General features: G+C 34.4%; 1 protein-coding gene across 2 annotated transcripts in view; it reads left to right on the top strand.

Moving 5' to 3' along the window:
• Nucleotides 1-12568, top strand: part of Pmp70 (ATP binding cassette subfamily D member Pmp70) — a 23579-nt gene extending 11011 nt beyond the window's left edge. The window contains exons 2-13 of one of the 2 annotated variants that reach the window (XM_018453999.1): nt 233-427; nt 513-558; nt 5622-5809; nt 5879-5948; nt 9133-9230; nt 9499-9679; nt 9875-10087; nt 10175-10244; nt 10348-10823; nt 11063-11362; nt 11653-11814; nt 11941-12568. In XM_018453999.1, the coding sequence (XP_018309501.1) occupies nt 312-427; nt 513-558; nt 5622-5809; nt 5879-5948; nt 9133-9230; nt 9499-9679; nt 9875-10087; nt 10175-10244; nt 10348-10823; nt 11063-11362; nt 11653-11814; nt 11941-12018 (1998 nt within the window). In that variant the 5' untranslated portion in view covers nt 233-311 and the 3' untranslated portion in view covers nt 12019-12568. Of the gene's footprint in view, nt 1-118; nt 428-512; nt 559-5621; nt 5810-5878; nt 5949-9132; nt 9231-9498; nt 9680-9874; nt 10088-10174; nt 10245-10347; nt 10824-11062; nt 11363-11652; nt 11815-11940 lie in introns of those variants that run through there. The other variant, XM_018453998.1, reaches the window with a different exon arrangement.
• Nucleotides 12569-17357: the final 4789 nt, after the last annotated feature.

Raw genomic sequence — 17357 nt, 5'->3', positions numbered from 1 at the left:
TATACGATAGATGTCCTTGTTTATCCTGTAGGTTAAACAAAGACACCTATCGTATAGGTCGCGGACTAAGCGCACGGTGTAAACGTAGCTATTGGTATCCGTGTCTCTCTCTTTCTCCTTCTCTTCATCATCAAATCTCCCACTCAATCGTCGCTGCCACCACCATCTCGGCACGGCGTTTGACTCATCCGCTCGGCGTTCGTCCTGGCTAACCTGACTTTATGCTCGAAAGGCCACGCGCGATAGTTGAACCGTCGCGGTGCGTCAGGACGGTGCAGCTGGTAATATACATACGCGAGCTCGACACCGAGATGGCACCGGCCCTCAGCAAATTCGTCACTAGACGCACCCTGGCCGGCGCGGTCGCGGTCAGCACGCTCATCTGGATACTAAGGAACCGTAGCAGAAGGCGGACGGAAAAAACCAAGTGAGTATTACGCGTCAATCTTCATCTCGCTATCAATGAGTGCCAATCGATGAGTGTATCTCTGAGTAACGTTGAGTGCTTGCAGGAACCAATGGCCTATTAACAATGACATTCAGTATGTTATCAAGGAGGTAAGAATGTAAAACGATGGGTCTTTGTTGAAGAATTCTGAACCAGCTCCGAATAGCACAATTCATTGGCGAGATTGGTTTAATTATTGGTTCAACATTCGGTGCTTCCAATTTAGTGACACCAGTCGACACAAATATCTTTCTTGGTATTCCAGTGAGTAACAAAGGACAATTGTTGAGTTTAGCGTCCTCACCTCTGATTTTGATAAAGTCTCATTCAACGCGTTTTTGCACGAAATGAACGAATCTGACAAAAAAAATCGTAGTATAATAATTATCTCACTCTGCTTCGCCAACCGAGATTATTATACTGATTCTACAATGAGTCGGTAGTCGATAATCTTATCGGTAAAATTGAATATTTGACTAATGCTCATTGGTCAACTTCACCGATTAATCTACTTCACCGACTACAGACTCATAAAATTAGCATTAAAGTTGACGGATATTCAGGTTAGAAAATCTGTCACATCAATGGCATAGCATAGAGGGATATGAAACCATGTGAGACTAAAATAAGATTTTTTGTTTCATAATTACACAAATTCTCGGCTTCAAAAACAAATTCTCTGTTTTAAAAACACAAATTTTCTGCTTTAAAAATACAAATTCTGTGCTTTAAAAATATATAGAAGAAAGACCCCTATTATCAGGGCTGGGTAATATTTAAAATAATTCCATTTTAAATATGTATTTAAAATGGAAATAGCATTTTACACTTTCTATTTTAAATGATTTTTGGAAAACCATTTTCATTTTACATTTGAAATGGAATCTTGTCTATCATTTAACCATTCATAAAATAGGTAAATGGTTTTTCTATGTTTTCACAAATTTTCCCTAGAATCATGTATAAAAAGAACTAAGTCCCATGATTGACCAAAGATTTTTATGGATATTCAAATAAACTGCAAATTAAACTGTAAAGAGAAAATTAATTCCAAATAGTCCATAAATATTGATTAAATATCTCTTAATAAAAAATGAATGTTCCTGAATTATGTAAAATACTATATATATTTCTAAAAATGTATATTACTCTTAACATCTAATTTTGACCGTAACCGGCGCTTTTCATATTAATTTGATTTATTCAAGTAAACGGTCCCGTTTCCAAATTATAATATTAAAAAATTTAAAATATTCCCGTGAGAAATACTTTATTTATAATATTGTAGTCAGGGCTTCGAATTACGTTGAAAATGGATTTCAAACGTAAAATACTTTTATACAATTTATACCATCTTGGCGGAAAGTTTTTACGAAAAACTATATAGATTGAAATAAGATCTTAGAAATTCTTAGTTTTTCGTAGATATTTGTAGTGGGACGTAAAGTAGTGTTATTTGTTTGAAAAACCAAAAAATCCTCTGCCCACAAACAACGCCATTTTACGTCTTTATCAACGCCATTTTACGTCTTACATACGAATATTTACGAAAAACTAGGGATTTTTGAGACAAACAAATCTCACTTTATGTCTCACTACGAATATCTACGAAAAATTAAGAATTTCTAAGATCTTATCTCAATCTATATAGTTGTTCTGTACTTTTTCGTAAAAATTTTTTTCCGCTATGGCAAGAAAAACCATTTTTGCATTCGAAAACCATTTAAAATACCTATTTATCCATTTTACATTAAAAATGGATTCGAAAAACCTATTTTGCATTTTGCATTTTAAATACATTTTTTAAAAGTATTTTACAATTAGTATTTTAAATGGAATTCGAAAGGCATTTTACCCAGCCCTGCCTATTATGAGATACCAAGTTGATTTGGGGTAAATGCTAGAAATCTATGGGCAGAATTTAAAAACATAATAGGTCATTTTGAAGGGAATTTAATAAGCTTTAAGATAATGCTATGTAAAATTTAATTCAAATTCTATTTTTTTTTTAAATTAAAGAAATGCAAAAAGCGAGCAAATCGCAAAGTCAAAAAATTGTGCTCTTAATATGAGGTACCCCGAAAAATCAATAATAAAACGAAAAGTATATCAGTATTGCAATTAAAAAACTTTATTCAATGTTTCTGTAAATACAAACAAACACAGCTAATGTGCGTGCAAAATGAGCATGCGATGCATTATATCTAGGACTCGTCTTCAGGTAGTTGGAACCAAACATCGCAGAAACAAGCACTCGATGTTGATTCCGGTTGTCTTTTTTATTATTGTACAATAACATTTATACTTTAGCAACGATTTTCACTATGACGTAGGAGCATAGGTTATTTCATATTAGAAATACTCTGGATATCTCATATTACGATTTCCACGCCTTATGGTTTTACGATCATCAAATTTAATTTCTGTAATTAAACAATTCAATATATTTTTCTATTAATACTTACTCTATCATTACATGAAGAATTTATTGCTAAATGTTTATTTATTAAATATTAAACAAAGTTTAAAGGCTCATCTCAATGAAACTTGAAGACGTTTAAATTCTAAAATCTTTTTACAACGACTATAGGCATGATCTAATAATGAACTTTCCGCTAAATAGTTTTCAATCCAAGAGCAATAAATTCGTAGTGGAATAGATAGCGTTTATTAGTTTAGCAGAAACGCCACTATCTCATATTAGGGGACTCTATTATTCCTCATCTCCGATGTTGATAAAATTAGACTCATTCGACGCGTTTTTGCATGAAATGAACGAATCTGGCAAAAAATGTGTCGCTCTACCGCTTCTACCCCATAGATTGAGGTATTAATCGTTAAAGTTGACAACTATTCAGACCAGAAAATCTGACCCAACGATGGCATAGAAGGATATGAGAAAAAGTATTTTCCGCTTCAGTTACACAAATTCTTCGCTTTAAGAACAAATTCTCTACTGTAGAAACAAAAATTATATAGAAACAATTTGTGTTTTTAAAGAAGAAAATTTGCTCTATGCCGTCGATGTGACAGATTTCCTAACCTGAATATCTATCAATTTTAACAATTAATATCTCGGTTCACGAGGCAGAGCGACACTTTTTTGCTAGATTCGTTTATTTTGTGCAAAAACGCGAGAGAGACCAATTTTATCAAAATCCGAAGTGAGGAGGCTAAACTCAACTGTGTTTCATTATTCACTGCCAGTGCTGAAAATGTATAGTATACGTAACGTAAACTATAGATTTTCAGCGCTGGCAGTGAATTTTGAAACACAGCCAATGATATTCGTCAATTTTGATCACGTGATCCTTTTTGTCACTGAAACAGCTGATTTGAGCAGTTCGTGAAAATAAAGATAGAACGATACTTGAGCAAATTTGTACTACTGAATGGAAAGCATGGGAGTATTAGACCAATATTGCACCAATAAATTTTGCAATAAATCTTCGGATGAGCTATGTCCTCATAATAAAAAATTATTCATTTCTTACATAATTTTAATATCATTTTTCAGACCGCGTATGTGAGAGACAACCGATAAATAAGAGCCCTACACGGTCGAAGCTAGATCTTAAAATGCTTTTTTAAATAATTCAATCTTGAATCAATAATATGATATATATGTACTTGACATATATACCACAATTGTAGTCTAACGAACTGTGCACCGAAATATTTCCGAACTAAACACAATTAAACCACTATAGTAAATTTCGCGAATTAAATTAAATTCTAATAATTTCGATGCTCAATCAGGCATCATATTTCAAAGATATTAATATGCTGAAAAACTGTAATTAAACTTATTGCGAAAAATATTACCTTGGTCGGGAGTCGAACCCGGATCTCTTGTATTCCGTACGAGCGTCCTGAGCCATTAGACTACCGAGGCCTTGGTAATATTCTTCGCAATAATCAGTATATATATAGGAGAACAACGTCATACTCGGGGCGACGAATAAACAATAATTTACATAATTTTGTCTCCTGATTGCGAATGTGACGATACAAAATGGTGCTCATTCAGATTTTGGCTGCTATATTGAAAAAACATGCTAAAAGAGAAGTTTTTAGCGATTATCATTGAAATTGTTCGTGTTACAAAAACAAGTTTTAAACAAAAAATGTTTATCATCATGTTTTCTACAAAAAAGGTTCTATACGTAATGAACATATACTCAATACTTTAGTTGATATACTTAACAAACTGATAAACAGGCCATCCAAAGCTTAAATGACGCACTTTACTAAATAAATGAAAATTTAAACTCAACAATGAAACAAGTAAAGCGAGATCCACCTTGTTTTTCCCCCCCTCTGCCAAGGGGCGTACTGCTTCTACAATTTTATTGTTGCACATAGGTTTCGACTTTCCATGCGAAGCAACTTCCCCCCCACCTCCCCTACCGTCAAGGGGTGAACAATTTTCCACGCTTCGCGTGGAAAGTCGAAACCCATATGCAACCATATGCAACAGTACAATTATAGAAGTCCTACGCCCCTGGCAGAGGGGAGAGGGGTGCATTTAAAAAATAAAATAAAAATTGATTAAATAAAATTTGAATTATTGTACTTTATTTATTTCACATTATTGAATTTAAATTTTCATTCATTTAGTAAGGCGCATCATTTAAACTTTGGGTGGTCTGTTTTTTTTTATGAGGACGTAGTTCATCCGAAGATTTAAGACCGCAGCACAGACTTTTACATAACAATGTACAACATAATAATGCATAGTGCATAAGCGAATCAACTAATCAGAATCTTTCCTTTGCTCCCATTCCATGGAAAAGGATTTCGATTGGTTAATTCCCTTAATTCCCTAATTCATTATGCATTATGCGTTATGCAAGAGTCTGTGCTGCGGCCATTACCAATTGTGCTACTAGGGAATGCAATAAATTGAAATGAAACAAACTATACCCAAACAGAATAAGTAATGATAACGTCAAAATGGCATTAAAATTATCCATAATTGATTGAAAAGTGACTTTTGGTAATCACTTAAAACTACTTTAATGTTACTTTGATGTCATAACTTGTATTCTGTTTGAATATCCAACTTATTGCACTAGTGTATATCACTTCAGAATTTTCTTTTGAAAAAGAACAGAGCTAATATGTTGATGCAAAGATAGGTCAAGCTCACACTGATTATGCACTTCCGCAGGAAAAACCAAAGGGCCCCAAGGCACAGGTCAATGCCGTCTTCTTCCGTAGGCTCTATCAACTACTTAAAATCGGTATCCCTGGTGTATTATCACCAGAATTTGGTTTTCTACTCCTGGTGGCGACCGCCCTGATTGGCAGGACCCTGTGTGACTTGTCGCTTATCACCAAGGCTACTTTGTTAGAAACGTATGTGCAGTGTTTCTAATTATTGATAGTAAAAAGTTTTATCTATCTGATGCAAAATCTTGTTATCAGGTCAATCGTCAACATGGATCGTCCATTATTCAAGCAACATTTGTTCCATTTATTCAGTATGGTACCAATGGTAAGTTGAGTTTTATTGATACAGTCTACTTGAAAATTATTGCCCGTATTCATAGTTATATTTAAGACTTCCTTAAATTTATCTTTAGATGCTCAGTAGCCAATGAAATAATTCGTAGAGCATCTAAAGATAAATTGAAGGAAGCCTTAAATATAAAGCCTGACTATGAATACGAGCATTATATGACAGAGCTGTTCAAGGTCGGTGTTTTTGGCTTGAAATTGAAATGTGTCTGTATTCACGTCCATTACTGTTCCTATTCCTCACTTCATTGCTGTTTTGTCATAGCGCGCGATGCTCGATCTTTTCTCTCCAGGAGAAAAGAAGAGGAAAGATGAGCTGATGCAAAAGTTCAGCTAAAAAGAACAGGCCTATGGACGACACTAGTCCGAAATCGTTAAAAGTTTTTAATCTGTGTCTTTCACTATGTTTAAAAGTATTCTGTTACTAATATTATAAGATATTATACTATTATTCATAATATATTTAACTATAAAAATATGAAGAGCAGAATACTTTTAAACATAGTGGAAGACACGAGTTAAAAATTTTTAATGATTTCAAACTAGTGTCGTCCTTGAGACCGATCGTCGCACGCTACGACAAATTAAGCGATGCTTGCAATGAGCAATGAAGTAAGGAATAGGAACGAATAATAGATGTGAATACTGACACATTTCAATTTCAAATAAAAAAATTTTGGACAGCTCTGATACATGGCATAGTAATGGAAATCTTTTCACTGCGCCAGAGAGGTAGCATTTTTTCAAATGATTAATAATGACTATGTTCTGCAAAAAAAGCAGCTTTGCAAAGTTCTTTAATATATGATTGGTTTATACAGGGTGTCCCAAAAAGATCAGTGACGTAAATCAAACACCTGAATATCTCGGAAAATATAAGTTTTACAGAAAATACATTATTATCTGGTCATACGCATAAGGTTAACACATAGTTCATGCTTTTTAATAATTTGACTTGGAATGGTTGTTCCAGATAGCTTTTCACTGCTTTTATAATATGACTCTACTTTATATTTGACTATATTTATTTTTTTCTCATTAACTAAGATCTCAATTATAGGAAAATATTTTACTTGCAAGATGACATATATTCGGCGCTTTGAATCTTATGTATCTAATTGGACATGGCCTAGATTGCATTTTTGTTGAACAGCTTAAGATAGGATTTATTAATTATGTTAACGAATATTATAATTTCTAATTTTTATATTACAATACTTATTTTTTGTCAACATTGAGAATGACCTAGTGTGTCCGGTGAATACATCTAATATGTGAATAAATGAATAAAAAATGAATAAAAATACTCATTCGAATATACTTCTTTTTTATTCGTCGAGAAACAAATAAATACTTTTTCCATTTGAATGAATATTTTTTAAATATAATTACGAATATTTTCATTTCGTATTCACTTTTACTCTGTATTATCTGCACATAGCTTGCAAAGTCTGCAAGTGAAAACAGAAATCTATAAAGACAAAACGATTACACCGTGTGCATAGACCGCGACCTATACGATGGGCATCCTTGTTTAACCTATAGATTAAACAAAGATATTTTTATTGGAAATAAATAATATATCTCAGAATTTAATGTCCACAGACCATAACGACGACAAGATGTCTTATAAAATGTTTATAACATTCTGTGATATATATGAAATTATATCAGAATATGTACGGCGCTCTATCAAATAGATATTTATAAATAAAAAATGTATTGCTTTCTAAAATATTTTTCAAAATTTCTAAGTTTCCTTCATAAAATATTATAAATATACATATACATGTATATCTGAATATTACAATGACAAAAATAAATAAAATTCATTTTTTTACTTAAAGTTATCAAACGGTTATAGTTAAAGGGTAACGATTGCTTATTGGAGCTTCCTTTATCTGTTTATATTTTGTTTGAATGAATATGAATACTAGTTAAATATTCATAGTTTTTTTTGCAAATAATCATTTTTTGAAAACTGAAAATTTTGAATAAATACAATTTAGAGCTCAATTACAAATTTTTGTATTCATCGGGCACACTAGATTGACCTGATATTGGTCGAAACATATGTTTTATATTATTTATTTTCTTATGTAAGTCAAAATTTATATTAAATGATTTGTTTTAGGCTCGTAGCCCTTCTTTGTTATATTATTTAATTTATTGAGTCTTTTTACTTAATTTTAATTTTACAGAAAAGTGTTTCAGACAAAAGTTGTAGGGTTCAAAAAGATCTATTTACTGATCTTATCAATTTGACCTTGGGTGGCGTCGCCAAGGTCAGATCAAGGTCATGTTGATTCTTTTAAATGGAACATCCTACTTTTGATTACAGAATATAATAGTCGAGGTTAAGAGCTTTCCAAAACACTATAATAAAGTTATTTTTTATTAAGTACTTTTCAAGTTATAAGACTCGAAAGTTACAGTACAGCCGGCATTAGCATTATGCAAGGTATCCAACCGACGCGATGGCTAAAACCTCTTAAATATTGTTTAGGATCATATCCTGGATATCACTTGTCAAGATCAAGGCCATTGGAAATTATTCCTCTTATTTTTATTTTTGTGTTAAACATTTTTACGTAAAAATGAAAATAAGAGGTACAACCTCCAATGACTTTGATCCAATGGCTTTGATCTTGACAAATGATGTAATCCTGGGGACATAATCCTGAACAACATTCAAGAGGTTTTAGCCGTCGGTTGGCTAAACTCACTTTGCATAATGCTAATGCCAGCGGTACTGTATAACTTTCAAGCATCATAACTCAAAAAATACTTAATGAAAAAATATTTTCTAATAGCGTTTTGGAAAGCTTTCGACACCAGCTATTAGATTCTAGAATTAAAAGTAGTGTTCCATTTTTAAAAAATCAATCTGACCTTGGTGACGCCACCCAAGGTCAAACTGATAAGATCAATAAATCTTTTTGAACCCTACAACTTTTGTCTGAAATACTTTTCTGTAAAACTTATATTTTCCGAGATTCAGGTGTCTCAATCTTTTTAGGACATCCTGTATATTCAAATCTAGTGAGGAATTAATGGTAAGACCAGTTGTATTAAAGAATTTTACAAATGCTGCAAAGCTACTTTACTAAACGCATTTAATTTATTAATGTTCCGTGTATTAATTTATTGTATTAATTTAGATAGCGGTCGTGAACAACATACTGAAGTATGCTATAAGCGAATTGAAGTTAAGGTTGCGTACGAATATCACGCGTAATTTAGTGGATCATTATCTTAAGTAAGTAACTAATACATATTTCTTTGTTAATTGAACTTTGTTCGGTTTTATTTACGAAACAATGGTCTTACAATTAATGTTTTCATTATCGATGCGTGTGTATTTGTATCCTAGCATAACTTTGCAAAATATTTGACCTATTGTTGACAGTGTTGTGAGTTTCCGCTTAAATAATTTATTATAATCAATTTTACTTATATATCGAAAAGATAAATGAAAATTTTATTAAGAAATCATAGTATTTAAAAATTAATTCTTGTTTTCGTAGAGGCTTTACCTATTATAAAATGAGTAATCTGGATAGTCGAATCGCGAATCCGGATCAGCTGTTAACTACAGACATCGATAAATTCTGCGAAAGCTGTACAGATCTTTACAGCAATATTGCGAAACCTCTATTGGACATTGGTCTTTATGTATATAGATTGACAACTACTCTTGGCGGACAGGTACGTGTGACATAAATATTTACCTCATTTATGTCTATTTCTACCAATGTAGATTAGCTTTAATTTCAATATAAATTATTCTTCATTTTTTTTTTCTAATTCTTAGGAGTAGAAATTAAAGTTAATCTACATTGGTAGAAATTGACATTAGTGGTTAGTATTTTATCACTACAAAGTAATGTTATGTTTTTCCAGACGCCACTTTTGATACTCTCGTATTTAGTGATAGCTGGTACCTTTCTGACTCACCTTCGTAAGCCTATCGCGACAATGACGGTCAAAGAGCAGCGATTAGAGGGAGAATATCGTCATATAAATTCAAGATTAATTGTTAACTCGGAAGAGATAGCGTTTTATGGAGGGAACAACAGGGAAAAATTGACGCTCTTAACTAGTTTCCACAAACTTGTGAGTGAACTTTGTTTCCGAATATTATTTCTATATAATTATGAATAATATCACTTATGTTTGTAATGTTTTTTTTTTTCGTTATAGGTAACTCATCTTCGTAAATTCTTGGAATTTAAGGCCTTGATGGGCGTTGTAGATAATTATGTTGGAAAATGTAAGACGCGATTTATATTGTGACAAAAACTGAACGACACGTGTTTCACTTCATTTAATTGCTGCTTTTACTTTCTAATACTAATCGCCATATTTTCTGTTAGATTTCGCCACCATAGTCGGCTTCTACGCAGTGAGCATACCTTTCTTCCAGGAGAACCACTCTGTACTCTCCGGTACACCCGATCACAGATTCAGATCGTACTACACATACGGTCGGATGCTGGTGAAACTGGCAGAGGCGATCGGCCGATTAGTGGTGGCCGGCAGGGAATTGACGCGTCTGGCGGGATTCACAGCGCGGGTCACCGAGATCAAAATAGTTCTCGACGATTTAAACGCGGGGAAATACGAGCGAACGATGATCTCAGATTACAAAGACAAAATGATCGGTTATCCTGGTAAAGGCAGAATTGTGCCACGCGACAACATCATACGGTTCGATAATGTTCCCCTGGTGACGCCGAACGGAGACGTGCTCATCAAGGAGCTGTCCTTTGAAGTGAAATCAGGAATGAATGTGCTGATTTGCGGTCCAAATGGTTGCGGCAAGAGCTCCATGTTTAGGATTCTCGGCGAAGTACATCTCTCTGTTATCTTACCGTTCTACTTTATTACTGTTGTTTCATAATGTTTTTGTGAACTAATTTTATCATAAACCAATTATCGTAATTTACTTGATTCTTCTTATATCTTTCCTTGTTATTTAGTTCTGATATGGAGAATGATAAATTAAAAGTTGTTATTAAATAGCTCTTTGGCATAGTAATAGGTTTATATTTCTTATTGATTTTAATCAATTCGAATCGTAATGTTTAGCTGTGGCCGGTCTGGTCTGGAACCATTACAAAACCACCGCGTGGTAAGCTCTTCTACATTCCGCAACGTCCTTATATGACGCTGGGTACATTGAGAGACCAGATCATATATCCTCACACGAAGGAAGAGATGAAGAGACGTGGTAACATTAATGATGAGGACTTGAAGCAGTTCCTAGAACTGGTACAATTGACTCATCTATTGGACAGGGAGAGTCTCGTCAACAATGAAAAAGAGAGTTGGGATGCAGTGGCTGATTGGATGGACGTCTTATCGGGTGGCGAAAAGCAACGTATAGCAGTGAGTTCTTTTTTCTTTCCTTTTCTTACGCCTCAAGACTGACATTTATCATACGAAATATCTTAATATCTTATTTGTACCTTGTACCAATTATCTTATCGATGTTTGTTTTTTACCGCTCCATTGGACTGCACTAAAACCTTTTTTTTTCCATTTTCACTATGCATTAAATATATATTTACTTCTAAGTACAAGTGTACACTAATTCAGTTATAAAGAACAGATCTTATATTATTATTATATTATAATACTGATAAAGTATTTTTCAATCGCTTTTGTTATTTGTAAAGATGGCTCGGCTATTTTATCATAAACCGCAATTCGCAATTCTGGACGAATGTACGAGTGCTGTCAGCGTTGATGTCGAAGATTCCATGTACAGATACTGCAGAAAAGAGAACATCACGCTATTCACGGTCTCACATCGTCGCTCCCTTTGGAAGCATCATGAGGTATCGCTGTCAATTTATTTCTTTTGCGTTGATCAACAGATGTATTGATTATATTGTAGATGTATTTATATTTATCATGTGACTTTTATGTTATTCATTGCTTAACTTTCTATTTACTGCTTCTAGTACTACTTGCACATGGATGGCCGAGGAAACTATGAATTCAAGCCGATCGAGCAAGACACGATAGAATTCGGGTCATGAATTCTTGCATCCCTTGCACACGCGGAAATGTACGCAAGGGACATCTAACTTAGCTTTTTTTCCTTTTAATCTACGATTATTCAACGATTTCAGCAATTTAATAGACGACATTTTATCTGTTAATCAGCAATTTTTATAATAGGTATAAAGTATAGAGTATCGACGAAACCGATTATTAAGTATTAAATTTATATATAATTGCACAGGATGCCTTTATACAGAATGTACATGTACTGTACAGAATGTATGTATTATATAAATGTAGAGATAAATACGACGTTGTCGCGGTCATTTTCGGCGCTATCATAAATTCCTTCGCGTAGATATGTAATCAAATCTGCCATGCACAAAGATATATTATATTTTTCGATTGATATTTTTCTACAAAGTAACATATTTTTGATAATGTATTGTCGAACACACATCGAGCTTGGAACGTATGTGATGTCATCATATACAGGGTGTCATTAACCGATTAAATCACCCATCGTGAGCAGATAGAGTGAACCGAACTGAGTCGAAAAGTCCTCTATCATTTCGCAATTTTCGCAATAATTAACAAGATATTAATTACAAAAAATGACCGAATATTGGTCTTCAATAATTTTTTTCTCAAATATTAATTTTACAAAACAACTTTAAGAGACAAAAATTGTTTATTTTCTTCTCATAGAATTCTAAGAATTTTTTATCAACTTTAGTATTGCATTTTCTTATTTTTACCAATATGAGAAAATATGGTATTAAAAAATTCTGAAAAAATTCTCAGAACTTTATGAAAAGAAAATAAACAATTTTTATCTCTTATAGTTTTTCTGTAAAGTTGATAGTATTTGAGAAAAAAATTATTGAAGACCAATATTTGGCCATTTTTAGTAATTAATATCTTGTTAATTATTGTAAAAATTACGAAATGGTACAGGACTTTTCGACTCAGTTCGGTTCACTCTATCTGCTCACGATGAGTGATTTAATTGGTTAATGACACCCTGTATAAATGATGTATAATACTTTTAGATTCTCAGATCCTTTGAGGTATAAAACCTGAGTCACAATTGAAAGCACAGACAATAAGAACAAAATATAATAAATTTTAATCTATCAAAAACGTATGTTCCAGAATACAGTTTCTGATAGGTTGAAATTTGTTTCTTATTCCTATTACCTGTGCTTTTCAATTATGCATTAGACTTTACTGTAAATCATAGACTTACATAATAGGCCTTCCATTGGAGACGTGAAGATAGCATTAGTAAAAAGAGAGAGCAGTAGTCATTCGGATACTTGTTCAATTGTGTAATAAGTGAATGACGGAGAAAGTAACAGATCACTCACGTCTCTGTCTTTCATATGTTGTCTTCAGCTGCCATGTATGAATGCATAATCGATTATATAAGTCTATGCTGTAAATATATGGAATTTCGTAGTGCTTAGAGTTTCCCAGTGTAAATTTAATTAATTGTCAGTGAGAGATGAAATGATTAGCGAATACTTGCCAAACTGAACAATGTAAATGATGAGGAATTAAAACCGCGAGATTTTATTAATAGTTGTATCATATCGGAGAAAGTGTATATATATGTGTACATGACAGAATTTACTGTAAAGTATATTTTGTAAGAATATAACTAATATCGTTATGTGTAGATCATGTATGTTACACTTGGATAGATATGTGAATTGAGCTGAAAAATTATAACGATATTGCTGGACAATAAGAAGATTCTATATAATGAGGAAAGACCAAATTAAACTCGGTAAAGTATACATACAAAATAACATGTAAAAATTCAAAGTGAAACATTTCCGTGGATGCGCAGTAGAGTGAATTTGGATCTAAATTTGAGGTCTGTTTCCTTTGGCTGAAGTAGTGTACACTTTTGGAACTTAAAGCGAGAAAAGTATATATTTGATATTAAGGCGAAAGTGAGAAAAAGAGTTCTAATGCAGTCTAGTGCAGGAATAAAAATAGACCTCTTATTGATTGTTTTCAATATATTGTTTCCAGTATAGCTATCGCCATTATGTGCAACGTTTTACCTTATCTTACATCATGTAAAATAATACTTCGACGAACTGTAATTGTGTTTTTAATGGGTTCTTTCTCTTCCACATATTGCATCGCAATTGCAAATTATTTCTTCTATTTGAAATTATAACAAATGACCCTAATCACTTCCGTTGATATTTAGGAAAGATTGGTTGCATTCAGAACGGTCTATATTTTAGGATCTAACGGAATATGCCAATCAGATGAAAGAGCTCACTGAGCGCTCAGTGAGCGATTGTCATTCTGAATGCACCCACATTTTCTATTCTGCCTTATAATACATATACACATCTAAATAGAGAGTTTAAGTATTTTAATCTATTCTCTCTGTAACAACTTTACCGTATTCCGAAACATTTTCTCTATTACAACGAGTAGTTTGCTATAATTGTTAAGAAAATATACAATGGACTCGGACTTAAAAATATATTTATAATGAGTTCGAAATGAAATAAAAACTAAAATCAAAATATTTTCTTAGCAAAAATTTCTATGAAGCTAATATATGTAAAGATATATTTTGTGAAGAATAAAAGAGATTTTTCTAATCATGTATGTGTAAGTCATTAATAATACTGTTTGATTAAAAATCCATAAATCCTTTATTTTTACAAGAATTTCCTAAAACGCTTAATAGACGAAAAACTTAATAATTTTTAATTCAATTTTCATTAATTTTCATAAAGAGATGAATCTTAATAAAAAATGAGTGTTCCAGCTTTATAAACTAAAATACCATATTTTCTAAAAATGTATATTACTCTTAACATCTAATTTTAACCGTAACCGGCGCTTTTCGTATTAATTTGATTTATTCAAGTAAACGGTCCCATTTCCGAATCACAATATTAAAAAATTTTAAATATTCCCATCAGAAATATTTTATTTATAATACAACAGTTAGGGCTCCGAATTCCGTTGAAAATGAATTTTAAATGTAAAATATATTTTTAAATGTATACTATCCTGGCGGAAAGTTTTTACGAAAAACTACATAGATTATTAAAGCAAGAGCTTAGAAATTCTTAGTTTTTTGTAGATATTGGGACGTAAACTACTTTGCGTCCCATTACGAATATTTACGAAAAGCTCAAGAATTTCTAAGATCTTGTTTCAATCTATGGATTTACTAAACTATGGATTTCTAAGATCTTGTCTCAATCTATATAGTTTTTCTGTACTTTTTCGTAAAAATTTTTTTCCGCTACGGCAAGAAAAACCATTTTGCATTCGAAAACCATTTAAAATACCTATTTATTCATTTTACATTTAAAATGGATTCAAAAAACTTATTTTGCATTTTGCATTTTAAATATATTTTTAAAAAGTATTTTACAGTTAATATTTTAAATGGAATTCGAAAGGCATTTTACCCAGCCCTGTAGTAAACATATTTATTTGAGCCATTAATTTGATTTAAATATTTTTTAATTGATAATAAAAAATTAAGGCAAATGAGAGTATAAACGCAGTTGTTGGACCGTGATTGAACAATACTGAAGTTTTGTGCAGTATTTAATTGTATAAACGTTCGTACTGTAATTTACATACAATTAAATACTGCACAAAACTTCAGTATTATTCAATCATGCTCGAACAACTGCATTTATACTTTCATTTGCCTCAATTTTTTATTATTTTATTTCGAGAGTTATAAGGAAAAAGAGTTATAACATTTCTGTTATTAATTTTTTTATTGAATAAATACATTCATTTACTGTAAATAAATGTTTCGTTAGTACTATTTAAACAAATATTTATAAAAATTTAGTAAATTTTTTTCAATATAATTAATATTCTATCTATACTAACAAATTACAGGTGGTCGTTAATTCGAATAAATTGCGCGGCCGCGCTCGGTTCGACTCATAATCAGTTCGACTCGGCTCGCGTTGCATTTCTTCGGCGCGGCGGCGCCGGCGGCACGACCGCGGTCGGCTCGACTCGGTTTACGTCGTGCCACTTCGACCGCGCACTCGTCTCGTGGAACGGTGGGCGATCGGACCGGGTCTGGGAATCTAGCAGAGCTCCGGGAGCTCCGATTTTCAGTTTGCTAATCGCAGACAGTCGCAGGATTCGAGCGCTCGAGGGAGGATCGTGGTGATCGTCGTGCGTATCGTGCATTCGTGCGTGCTGTGAATACGTGGAGTGTGCGCGAGCGCGGGAGAGAGCCAGCGAGAGAGAAAGAGAGAGAGAGAGAGAATCCACACGGCGGATTCTCGTGATAGGAGAGGCGAAGAGAAAGGAAGGAAGAAAGGAGGAGCACGAAGTCTACAGTTTGTCGAAGGAGCGCGGCAGGCGGAGCGGAGAGGCGACGGGAGAGACTCGTCGCGTTGTATACGTAGTGTGTGTCACACAGTGCCGTCGCGTCGGAAAGGAAGAGAAGGAGAGGAGTAGAAGGTGGAGGAGGTTCACGAAGCAGTGACCACTTGACCAGTGTTCTCTCCCGAGGCTAGCGAGGCCTCGCCGCTTCGCGAATACTTAATATCGCGCGCGTTGCTATCGATCGCGTTTCCCATCGTCTCGTTTCCGACGTGGTTTTTTGTCCTTCGAGCTCCGTGCCGATCTCCTCGCGTACCGTCGTGCGGACGCCACGAATTCCGCTTTCCTCTCGCGCCGCGTAATACACCCCTCTACTCTACTACTTGTCTCTCTCTCTCTCTCTCTCTGTATCGTATGTCCCTTTCCCCCTCCATTACTCCGTTTTGTGCGACTCCGTCGCGCTTGTTCGCCACCTCCTCTTCGCCGCGTGTGCGCTTCGCGCGGCGACGGCCGCTCTCTTCGGTCTTCGGGGTGCCGGCTGCCTTCGCTCATTCCCGACGCTCCGCCGATCCGTGGGAAGCGGGAAGGGAGGAAGACGGCGAGGCGGCAGGACGCCGGGAGGAGTGGAGTACAGGTGCAGGTGCATGCATATAGACGGCGGTAACGACGACGTACGCGCCACGAGCACGACGAACACGTAGGAGAGCGCGAGGGGGGGAAGGAAGGTGAAGAAGAAGTCGACGGGACTGCCGTGACAGGCGAGGAAAGAGGAGAAGGAGAAAGAAGGAGGAAGCGGCGGCGGCGGACGGCCGACGGAGAGACATACGTTGTACACGCGAGCGCGTAGCGGCGGAAAGCGTTAGTCGTGAACGCAAGTGAACGTGATCGACGTCTTCGTCCTTTGCCGTTGTCCTCGTGCACGGTCAAAAGTTTCTTTTGTTTATCGCCGCGCGCGTGTAGCAGAGAGTGCCGTACGGTAAATTTCGACGATTATAGTCTCCTATCGAGCAATCGTGGCAGGATGGAC

The sequence above is a fragment of the Mycetomoellerius zeteki genome, unplaced genomic scaffold (assembly GCF_001594055.1).
Source record: "Mycetomoellerius zeteki isolate Tzet28-1 unplaced genomic scaffold, Tzet1.0 scaffold42, whole genome shotgun sequence".
Classification (NCBI taxonomy): domain Eukaryota; kingdom Metazoa; phylum Arthropoda; class Insecta; order Hymenoptera; family Formicidae; genus Mycetomoellerius; species Mycetomoellerius zeteki.
The sequence above is the reverse complement of the archived record's forward strand: the minus strand, read 5'-3'. Positions and strand labels throughout refer to the sequence as shown.